We start from the raw sequence: 12,896 nt of genomic DNA, 5'->3' as shown, positions 1-12,896 counted from the left end.
TTTAAAACAGAAATGAATATTTATAGGGAGAACATTTTAGAGGTCATTTGCGGGTCACAAGACATCTGGACCACCCTGTACAGCATCATAATACGACTCCTCTACTTACGAACGAGTTAGATTCCATAGGCCTGTTCATAAGTCCAAATTTACTCCTGTTGATTACAAATATGTTGTACGGCGTGTACACCAAACAATGTGAATTGGCTTTAAAGGTTGTATAATCTCCTGTAGATGTAGATGCCACTGGTTCTTCACGTTCTGCAGATGTAGATGCCACCACCACCATCTATTGCGCGGCTGTTGAAGTAACGACTCTCGGTCCGAACTCACAACTGGACATACGGACAGGTTTGTTCGTATCTCTGAAAGTCTGTACTAGGAATGGTTCGTAAGTCGAGGAGTTCATGTAATAATACTGTGGTGCAATACTCAGGGTCACCATCCGGGATTATCCAGCCCCTCCTCGTGATCACCCCTCCCACCAATGGACCCGCCCCCCCCATGGCTCCGCCCCGTCCCCACCCCGCCCAGGTGACTCGCGCGTCTCTTGTCACCGCGCACCTGCTGCTGCTGCCGTAGTCAGAACTCGGCTGCTGCTGCCGATGATGATGAGCGACTGAGCGGACGGATGCTTTTGTGAATACGATTGTGAGCGAGTGCTGAGTGAGTAGATGGATAGGTGAGTTATTGTTGGGGTGAGTGAGCGGCTGAGTAGCTGAGTGAGTAGCTGAATTAGTGAGTGATTGACGGGGTGAGTGAGCGGCTGAGCAGGTGAGCGAGTAGCTGAATAGGTGAGTGATTGCCGGGGTGAGTGAGCGGCTGAGTAGGTGAGCGAGTACCTGAATAGGTGAGTGATTGCCGGGGTGAGTGAGCGGCTGAGTAGGTGAGCGAGTATCTGAATAGGTGAGTGATTGACGGGGTGAATGAGCGGCTGAGCAGGTGAGCGAGTATCTGTATAGGTGAGTGATTGCCGGGGTGAGTGAGTCGCTGGGCAGGTGAGCGAGTAGCTGGATAGGTGAGTGATTGACGGGGTGAGTGAGTGGCTGAGTAGGTGAGCGAGTAGCTGGATAGGTGAGTGATTAACGGGGTGAGTGGAGTTGATTGGGTCTCGCGAGTGGGTGAACGAGTCACGCCGCTCAAGTGAGTGAACAGGCGAGTGGACGATCGAGTGCGTGTAGAATGGGTGAGAGGTTAAGTCGGGTGACTGAGTTGGTTCATTGAGTCACGACGTGGATTGATGGGTGAATGAGTGAGCGGTGGTGGATTGATTTAAGGTTGACTCAAGTTCACGGCTTCCTCGGTGGACTACCGGGGCAGTTCGAGCGAGCTATGGACTTAGTGAGGGAGTGCCGCGAGACGGCGTGGACTTTGTGACGGAGGATGACTGTCCACCTCCTTCATCACCGCCAAACATCGGTAGAGATCGCCCCGCGTGGCCTTGAACGGACTCTCGGGGCAAGTGTTGTTCTCGACCATCATCACCACCACCACCACCGTCGTCGTCTCGTCAAATCCTCCATCACCCAATCCCGCACCACCATCACCAAGACAAACCAGAAGAAGAACAACAACAAGAAGACGACGACGAGGAGGAGGAGGTGGAGGAGGTGACGATGTCGTCGTCTCTGAGCTCCGGGGAGCGCGCCGCTTTGGTGTCGGAGCTGACTTGCCCCGTGTGCTTGCAGCTGTACACTCAGCCGGTGCTGCTGCGATGCGGCCACAGCTTCTGCCTCTGCTGCATCCAGGACGCGTGGTCAGCACGGTCCGCTCCATCGGAGCCCCCCAAGTCGCCGCAAGGGGCCCTCGCCAACAGGAGGGCGCCTCGCTACGCGTGCCCCGAGTGCCGTGACGAGTACGAGAGGAAGCCGATCCTGCAGAAGAACCTGAAGCTGTTCAGCGTGGCCGAGCGCCTGCGCGAGTCGCTGAGCAGAGCGGCCGCGGCTGGGATCTGCTGTGACTGCTGCCCCAAGGTGGGGGACTCACACAGACACAGACACACACACACAGACTCACACTCACACACAGACTCACACTCACACACACAGACTCACACACACACACAGACTCACACACACACAGACTCACACTCACACACAGACTCACACTCACACACACAGACTCACACACACACAGACTCACACTCACACACAGACTCACACACACACACTCACACTCAGACTCACACAGACACACAGACTCACACACACACACAGACTCACACTCACACACACAGACTCACACTCACACACACAGAGTCACACTCACACACACAGACTCACACACACAGATTCACACACACAGACTCACACACACACAGACTCACACTCACACACAGACTCACACTCACACACACAGACTCACACACACACACACACAGACTCACACTCACACACAGACTCACACACACACACTCACACTCAGACTCACACAGACACAGGCACACAGATTCACACACACACATAGACTCACATTCACACACACACACTCACACACACAGACTCACACACACACACAGGCTCACACACACACAGAGACTTACACACACACAGACTCACACACACAGGCCCACACACACACAGACTCACACACACAGACTCACACACACACACAAACTCACACACAGACTCACACACACAGACTCACACACAGACTCACACACACAGAGACTCACACACAGACTGACACTCACACACAGACTCACACTCACACACATAGACTCACACACACACAGACTCATACACACAGACTCACACACACACAAACTCACACACAGACTCACACACACAGACTCACACACAGGCTCACACACACACAGACTCACACACAGACTGACACTCACACACAGACTCACACTCACACACATAGACTCACACACACACAGACTCAAACACACACAGACTGACACACACAGACTCACACACAGACTCACACACACACAGACTCACTCACACACACTCACACAGACACAGACTAAAAGACCCTCTCAGACTCACACACAGACGTACACTCACACAAAGACGCACAGACTCACACACACACAGATTCACTCACACACACTCACTCAGACACAGACTAAAAGCCTCTCAGACTCAAACACAGACGCACAAACAAACAAAGACAAAGATCCCCCGTATAGCCTGTAACACACTGTTGGTGCAAGTGCTGTTAGCGAGTAGCACCTGTGAAGGCCGGCACGGCACACGAGGGGGTGGGTGGCCAGCACCACGCCCGGCCGCCTTTGCCTCCTTGGCGATACTTTTACGCACAGCACCAGGTACTCATTTGAGGCTGAGTAGACTTAGCGGAGGCTCAGCACCGGTTCAGACAATCGTCACCGGTGGGTTCGTAGCGCAGCGCTCCACCACGACCGCTCCCCACACCACCTCGGAATAGTTCGCACGTCCACGTGCAGTTCGCATCCCCATGGAAACAAATTCCAGGGTAAGATGCGCATCCAAAACCGGTAAATCGATGCCACGATTCGGTAAGCGGCTTGAGCGGTAAACAAACCCCACAGTTAACACGAGACGCGCGTAATGAGTTGGATAATGGGGAACGGTGACGCAGTGGGGTCGATCCCGAGATGTTAACTACCTCGCCTGGTATACAGGAGGTCGTGGGTTCGATGCCGAGATGGTAACTACCTCGCCTGGTATACAGGAGGTCGTGGGTTCGATGCCGAGATGTTAACTACCTCGCCTGGTATACAGGAGGTCGTGGGTTCGATCCCGAGATGTTAACTACCTCGTCTCGTATAGAGGAGATCGTGGGTTCGATCCCGAGATGTTAACTACCTCGTCTCGTATACAGGAGGTCGTGGGTTCGATGCCGAGATGTTAACTACCTCGCCTGGTGTACAGGAGGTCGTGGGTTCGATCCCGAGATGTTAACTACCTCGCCCGGTGTACAGGAGGTCGTGGGTTCGATCCCGACCTTGACGCCTGCTCTCTCCTCGTGGTCGCGTGGATTTTTCTCCGGGTGCTCCGGGTTTTCCCCTCCACATTTAGAAACCACACGCGTTTAGAGTTATTTGGCGTGCAGAGTTTACATATTGCTATAAATGTCCACGTGACGATGACAATAAGCCACTTCGTTGGGCTATAATTTGTTATGGCAAAGTCGCTTCTGATACAAAGTGGCAAATAGGTCAGTTGGGGGTCTTACCCAGTTTGAAAGAAAAAAAAGTTAAAGTTGAATAGTTCCAGTTTTCGGCACGCGAAGTTGGAGTCTGAAATATGCCCCCCCCCATCCCCCGCCCTCTCTTGTACCGCATTGTTGCGGCGAGGATGCTGCGGCGATGACGTACTCGTGTTCTACATATCGTGTTGCGGGAATGTGGTCAAGGTGGTCGTGGTGGTGGTCGTGGTGGTGCTAGCGGCTTCATTTCACAATCGTAAGAAGCTCCACTTTGGTGTTCTTTTAGCGAGCACGGTTAGGCGGTCGTTCATAAATGACGTCACGCACCTGGGGGGGGGGGGGCGGGGGGGCGGCGGGGGGGTCAGACATTTGTGAGGATGTGTGACGAGGGGGGCGGGGGGGTTTGAGAAATGTGACGTCACATCAAAATGCGCAACTTTAAATAAATATAGACAACACGTTCTACTTAATTAAATAGACTTTTTAATAAATGTTTTCTCCTACAACATCAGAGTGCAGCGCCACATTAAATACACACCACAATGTGACAATAGTTTAAAGCAACTTGAAGCATGTTTTATTTTTAAAATGGAAATATGGTTTTGGGGGGGGGGATGGGGGGGGGGCAGAGCTTTGTGACGTCATATCTGAGGGGGGGGTCAAAAATCGTCAAAAATCGCGTGACGTCATTTATGGATGGCCCCTTAGAGAGAAAGAGAGCGAAGGAGGAGAACGAAACAGGGGCGCTGGCCGTAAGGAATTAAATCACGGAAGCCCAGGGTAGGCCATAGAGTCTCGCCCCCTGCTCTGTGCGAGGCGCCACGGTGGCTGGGAGATGTTAACTACCTCGCCTGGTACACAGGAGGTCGTGGGTACGATCCCAACCCTGACAACGCCTGTTGTTTATTTAGAGTTTGCGTGTGTGTGTGTGTGTCTTTCTCTCTGTGGGGAGCGGTACGAACCCGGCGACCCGGGTTCGATTCCCGCTCACGGCCAACACCAGTGACGATTATCTGAACCGGTCCTGGGCCTCCCCTAGGTCGACTCAGCCTCAAATGAGTACCTGGTGCGGTGTGTAAACATCGCCACTAGGGAGACAAAGGCGGTCGGGCGTGGTGCTGGCCACCCACCCCCTCGTGTACCGTTCCGGCCTTCATAGGTGCTCGCTAACAGCACTTGCCCCTACAGTCTGTTAAGGCTATACGGGGGATCTTTGTCTTTGTGTGTGTCTCTCTCTCTCTCTCTACGTGGTCGTGTGGATTCTTCTCCGGGTCTTTTCCCTCCACGTTTAGAACGGACATCACACCTTCACAGAGTATCTCGACTGCCGCTCATACGTTTTCACGCAAAGGCGGAAATGTTGAGCTACCATTTGTGATGGCCAGGTCGCTTCTGATCAAAAGCGCCACACAGCTCGGCGGGAGCCTTGCCTGGTAACGTAACAATAGTTTTAGACAACCAATTACGCACAGGGCATCGCGACAGCAGCGGAAAACATCGCGACCCCCTTACTGAGAATGAGTCCTGCGACTCGGCAAGGCCTCCTGTGCACAGCACCAGCGGGCTCGTCACAATGCCACGCTTCCTCCGCCCGGTTGCAACACGCGCATCTCATCCAGGCCGCCTTTGTATCCCTCCCCCCCCCCCCCCCCCTTGCGTTGATGTTTAACACCACGCGACCCCACGCGCTCCATCGAATCACGGTCAAACGGCACTCGTCCCACTGTTATTGTTACTCTCTGCCCTGAACCCCAACAGCCATCCAGCACAATGTTAATGTCATCTGTATGCAAATCGCGTGATGGAGTTCCCAGTCGAGCAGCAGTCGGGGATATTGATGATCCAGAACTCGCTACATCAAGTCGCTCGCTCACCCAGCGGCCAGTCACCTCCTTGTCACTCGTTTATCGCTGCTACGACTGCTGTGGTTACTGTGCCCATGACCTTCACTCACCGATCCGTCCACCCATGTTGAGGACTTGGTCAACCAGACGCCGTTTCATCTCATCCACCACCACCACCACCAGCGCACTGCAGGTCACAACAACCCACTCCCTCACTTACCCACCTACTCACTCACCCACTCACCCACATAATCACTCACCCATCCACTCACACACCACACTGCAGGTCACAACAACCCACTCCCTCACTTACCCACCTACTCACTCACCCACTCACCCACATAATCACTCACCCATCCACTCACTCACACACCACACTGCAGGTCACAACAACCCATTCACTCATCCACTCACTCACTCACTCACCCTCTCACTCACTCACCCACTCACTCACCCACTCACTCACTCACCCACACAATCACTCACTCACCCACCCACTCACTCATATACAACACTGCAGGTCACGACAACTCACTCACACACTCACCACCCTGACTCACCCATTAACTCACTACCCTGACTCACACACTCACCACATTTACCCATTCACTAACCACACTGCAGGTTACAACAACTCACTCACCACACTCAATCACTCACCACACTCACCCATTCGCTCACTGCACTGCAGATCACAATAAATCACCCACTCACCAACCTGACTCACCCACTCACTCACCACACTCAATCACTCACCACACTCACCACACTCACTCACTCACCACCCTGACTCACTCACCACACTCACCCATTCACTCACCAACACTCCAGGTCTCAACAAATCACTCACTCACCACACTCACTCACCACCGTGACTCACACACTCACCACACTCGCCCATTCACTTCACCAAAACTGCCGGTCAGCTCACTTCTCCTTACTGAATTGTCCCTGGTACTGCCTCTGCTCTGGAATTCCCTCCTTGAGTCATCACCGCGGTTCTACCCCCCTCCACCACCCCAGGCTCTTACAATAAATAACCTCGCTCCCTTCAACAGACGTGTCTGCTACGACTCTGACGGACGATTGACGTTTTGGGAACGTTTTGGGCCTGTGTTTAGTTTGAGTTTGTTGTTCTTACCCCCCAACCACCACACCTTCGATTAGCACGGTTGGCTACGTACGGTGTGAAAGAAGTTTAACATATACACAAACATATATCCTCACACAGAGACCCATAGACTCACACAGAGACACATAGACTCACACAGAGACCCATAGACTCACACAGAGACCCCTGAACTCACACAGAGAGCCATAGACTCACACAGAGACGCATAGACTCACAGAGCCATAGACTCACACAGATAAACACAGACTCACACAGATACTCATAGACTCACATAGAGAGCCATAGACTCACACAGATACCCATAGACTCACACAGAGACTCAGACTCACAGAGAGACGCATGGACTCACACAGAGACCCATAGACTCACACAGATACCCATAGACTCACACAGAGACGCATAGACTCACACAGAGACTCAAAGACTCATACAGAGATGCATAGACTCACAGAGCCATAGACTCACACAGATAAACACAGACTCACACAGATACCCATAGACTCATACAGAGACCCATAGGCTCACGTAGAGACTCATAGACTCACACAGATACCCATAGACTCACATAGAGACTCATAGACTCACAGAGAGACGCATGGACTCACACAGAGACCCATAGACTCACACAGAGACCCATAGACTCACACAGAGACCCATAGACTCACACAGAGACCCATAGACTCACACAGAGACCCATAGACTTACACAGAGACTCATAGACTCACAGAGAGACGCATGGACTCACACAGAGACCCATAGACTCACACAGAGACCCATAGACTCACACAGAGACCCATAGACTCACACATAGACTTATAGACTCACACAGTGACCCATAGACTCACACAGAGACCCATAGACTCACACAGAGACCCATAGACTCACACAGAGACCCATAGACTCACACAGAGACCCATAGACTCACACAGAGACCCATAGACTCACACAGAGACTCATAGACTCACACAGAGACCCATAGACTCACACAGATACCCATAGACTCACACAGAGAATCATAGACTCACACAGAGACCCACAGACTCACGCAGAGACCCATAGACTCACACAGAGACCCATAGACTCACACAGAGACCCATAGACTCACACAGAGACCCATAGACTCACACAGATACCCATAGACTCACACAGAGACCCATAGACTCACACAGATACTCATAGACTCACACAGATAAACACAGGCTCACACAGAGACCCATAGACTCACACAGAGATCCATAGACTCACACAGAGACCCATAGACTCACACAGAGACCCATAGTATGTTGTTCTTCACCCCGCACCTACAATTATCACGGCTGGCTACGTACGGTGCGAAATAAGTTCAACATACATACACTACACTACTATACAATACTATCCACTACACTATACACTACCCTACTATAGACTACACTATACACTACCCTACCATACACTACACCACTACAGTAAATTGACAATCTACGTCTATATAACTGCTTGTTGTGTTTAGTGTGTTGTCCTTCCCCTGCACCTCAGATTATCGCGGTTGACTGCGTACGGTCCGACAGACGTTCAACGTACCTATACATACGCACGCACCATACGCATTTACAAAAAGTAATGGCGTACTCCAGTGATGTGTGAAATTTGGTTGCACTTTTACCCATCGTGGCGTGTGCCTAGTTGTGTCATGCGGGTCCACGTGTTGTTCACATCGAGCAGTGGCGCATTGGTTAGCGACACTGCGCTCCAGACACGGGTGACCCGAGTTCAATTCGCCCGCTCACAACCCAGTGCCGGATTATCGTAGTCGCACAAGTAGCTACACATGTAGTAGTAGTAGCTACGGGCCCCGCACTTTCAAATGCTTCCAAGCTATCAATTCCGGTTCAGTGATTCTGCACTCGCTCTAATGCTATAGTACTATAACGCCTTCGACTTTTATGGACGACTGGGTGTTTAAGGTTAGCGATTTGTCGTATTTTTTCTGGCTTTGTAGCAACTGAAAAAATACAATTACTTTATACTATGCATGTAAAAAAAAGGTATGCGTTTTAATATTTACGTGTTTTTATTATTTAGGGCCCCTTTATAGCATATGCTACAGGCCCTGCACGAGCTTAGTCCGGCACTGCTTGCAACCAATACGCGAACGGCAGTGTCTGAACAGGTCACGTGCCTCCCTTAGGTCGACTCAGTCCTTAAATGAGTACCGTACCTGGCACGGTCTGTGTAAATATGAAATAAAAACATGAGCGTTGGGGAGAGATAAAGGCGGCAGGCCACGGTGTTATTTTGTCCACCCGCCACCTTCACCATCGGTTGTTCGTGAACAGAGTGGACTCTGAGCCAGCTTGGCGTGGCTCGAGTTATCTGGGCTGTATTTGCGTAAAGTCCTGGGTTTATTCTGGGTTCAAGGGTCAACAGAAACATAAAGATCCCCCCTGTAGCCTGTAACAGACTGTTGGGGCAAGTGCTCTTAGCGAGCACCTATGAAGGCCGGCACGGCACACCAGGGGGTGGGTGGCCAGCGCCACGCCGTCTTTGTCTCCCCAGTGGTGATGTTTACACACGGCGCCAGGTACTAATTTTGACGTTGAGCCGACCTAGGGGAGGCCCACGACCAACACACGCATACACAAACGCACACCTGCCCACTCTAGAAACGGGAGTCAATTTCCCACTGGAGCCCGTGACATTACCAAAGCGCTCGCGGTTCGAGATTTCACGGCCGTCCCAGTTAATGCTACGGGTGTATTCAACCACTAAATATACAATGACGCACCGTCCGCTGGGTTCAGTGGGTCCGTGAGTGGATGACTGAGCGGGTGGGTGGGCGAGTCGAACGAGTGGGTGAGCGAACGAGCGAGTGAGCGAGTGGGAGATAATGAATTATTAGCTTCGAGTGGCCGCAGATTCACGACGACAATTGTCAACACATTTCACTCTGACAGCGTCGGTGTTCGCGAACGACGTCACGTGCGCGTAAAATGCTGACAAACAAGACCGGCAGGACATTGAGCTGCATTGTTCGACACGCGCGCATCCATTGTGCAAAGCGCCGGCTAGGGGAGCGGTGGCGCAGTGGTTAGCGCAGCAGCGCGCTACCAACTCGGGAAAAAAGATCGAATTCAATTCCCCCGCTCACGTCCAACAATCAATCGGTTGACAGCGAATGTCTAAATCGGTCGTTGGCGTCCTCCGCCTAGCTCGACTCGGCCTGAAATTAGGAACTGGTGCGGTGTGTGTGTGTGTCTGCGTGTGGGGCTGTCCATAAATGACGTCACGCACCTGGGGAGGGGGGGGGGGTCAGACATTTGTGACGATGTGTGACGAGGGGGAGGGGGGTTTGAGAAATGTGACGTCACATCAAAATGCGCAACTTTAAATAAATATAGGCAACACGTTCTACTTCATTAAATAGACTTTTTTTTATAAATGTTTTCTCCTACAACATCAGAGTGCAGCGCCGCATTAAATACGCAACTACAATGTGACAATAGTTTAAAGCGATTTGAAGCATGTTTTATTTTTAAAATGGAAATATGTTTTTTGGGGGGGGGGGATGGGGGGGGCAGAGCTTTGTGACGTCATATCTAAGGGGGGGTTCTGACTTTTTGTGACACTGTGGGACTAGGTGGGGGGGGTCAAAAATCGTCCAAAATCGCGTGACGTCATTTATGTACGGCCCCCGGTGCCCGCGTGCGTGCGCGCGCGCGCGGCTGTAGTCATGACAACCGCTCTGCTGTGACTGTAGCCCAGCCCAGCAGCACAGCACGCGGCCAGGTCAAACAGTCGCCCGCCTTGTTGACCTGCCACCGAGCTGACCTGGTCGCATCAACTCATCTCCCTCGCACGGCCACGTGCAGCCGTGTGGCGGAGCGGTTAGCGCCACCCTGCAGCCACGAGCCTGGCGACACCCGGGTTCGATTCCAGCTCACGGGCAACACCAGCGACGATTGTCCGAACCGGTCCACGGCCTGCCCCTAGGTCGACTCAGCCTTAGACGAGTACGTGATGCGATGTGAAAACATCGCCACCGGGGGAGACAGAGACGGCCGGGCGCGGTGCAGGGCACCCACCCCCTTCGTGTGCCACCGTGCCGGCCTTCATAGGTGGTGCTGCTCGCTAACAGCACTTGCCCCGACAGTATGGGGGGTCTTCTTTGGTTCTTTCGGTAAAGTCACGTAGAATGAGAATAAAATAATAAATTGATAAAATACAATAACACAATAATATTCTCACGACGTTTCGACCACAACTGACAGTCTCGTCCCTTCACCTGATGAAGGCCGCTTGTGTTGTGGCCGAAACGTCGTGAGAATATTATTGTGTTATTTTATTTTATCAATTTATTATTTTATTCTCATTCTACGTGACTTTACCGAAATAACCAAAGAAGATGAATCCTTGCAGTCACGAAAGCTTTAAATCGAAGTATGGGGGATCTTTGTCTTGGTTTATAGTTGCGGGCTGGAGGTGGCTCGCCCTGGCACTTACACCGCGCGAAGACCCTGGCGACCCGAGTTTGATTCCGGCTCGCGACCAATACGTAACATCGGCAGCGAATATTGAGGCCCCTCATTGACGCTATGATGCGGGGCTTCCCGCGGTACGATGCGGGGTTAACCCGCGGTACGATGCGGGGTTAACCCGCGGTACGATGCGGGGTTAACCCGCGGTACGATGCGGGGTTAACCCGCGGTACGATGCGGGGTTAACCCGCGGTATGCGTGGCACGAACGGCTCAGAGAGGCAGCAGCAGGAGCGGACTGTGCGTGAGAGCGGCCTTGGGCTCCGTTGACTCTCAACGCGGTGTCACGCAGCTCCACGCACAGATGACTTCTCTGTATGACAGGAATGATGCTCAGGAGCTTTGATGCCAATGGCTTCGGCCGAAACAGAAACGATGCCGAAAGAGGCCATGTGATAACTTTCGGCGCTGAAACCGAATTTCGGTCGGCCTCTAATTGTCAGACTTCGAATCTCGGTATCAACACGCGTGTAGACTGAAGCCAACACAACACATCAACACGCGTGTAGAGTGACGTGAACACAACACATCAACACGCGTGTAGAGTGACGTGAACGCAACACATCAACACGCGTGTAGACTGAAGTGAACACAACACATCAACACGCGTGTAGAGTGAAGCCAACACAACACATCAACACGCGTGTAGAGTGACGCGAACACAACACATCAACACGCGTGTAGAGTGAAGTGAACACAACACATCAACACGCGTGTTGACTGAAGCCAACACAACACATCAACACGCGTGTAGAGTGACATGAACACAACACATCAACACGCGTGTAGACTGAAGCCAACACAACACATCAACACGCATGTAGAGTGACGCGAACACAACACATCAACACACGTGTAGAGTGAAGTGAACACAACACATCAACACACGTGTAGAGTGACATGAACACAACACATCAACACGCGTGTAGACTGAAGCGAACGCAACACATCAACACGCGTGTAGAGTGAAGTGAACACAACACATCAACACGCGTGTAGAGTGACATGAACGCAACACATCAACACGCGTGTAGACTGAAGTGAACACAACACATCAACACGCGTGTAGAGTGACATGAACACAACACATCAACACGCGTGTAGAGTGACATGAACGCAACACATCAACACGCGTGTAGAGTGACATGAACACAACACATCAACACGCGTGTAGAGTGAAGTGAACACAACACATCAACACGCGTGTAGAGTGACATGAACACAACACATCAACACGCGTGTAGACTGAAGCCAACACAACACA

The 12,896-nt window shown here is 52.0% G+C and overlaps 1 protein-coding gene across 1 annotated transcript in view; it reads left to right on the top strand.

Annotated features, from left to right (window-relative positions):
• Nucleotides 1-539: 539 nt before the first annotated feature.
• The window catches only part of LOC116955937 (E3 ubiquitin-protein ligase TRIM11-like), a 28,807-nt gene continuing 16,450 nt past the window's right edge, over nucleotides 540-12,896 (top strand). The window contains exon 1 of the mRNA XM_076053738.1: nucleotides 540-1,973. Coding sequence (XP_075909853.1) covers nucleotides 1,617-1,973 — 357 coding nt within the window. The 5' untranslated portion in view covers nucleotides 540-1,616. The remainder of the gene's footprint in view (nucleotides 1,974-12,896) is intronic.

Source organism: Petromyzon marinus, chromosome 62 (genome assembly GCF_048934315.1).
Source record: "Petromyzon marinus isolate PM22_M1 ecotype Great Lakes invasive population chromosome 62, UKy_Petmar_22M1.pri1.0, whole genome shotgun sequence".
Classification (NCBI taxonomy): Eukaryota; Metazoa; Chordata; class Hyperoartia; order Petromyzontiformes; family Petromyzontidae; genus Petromyzon; species Petromyzon marinus.
The sequence above is the reverse complement of the archived record's forward strand: the minus strand, read 5'-3'. Positions and strand labels throughout refer to the sequence as shown.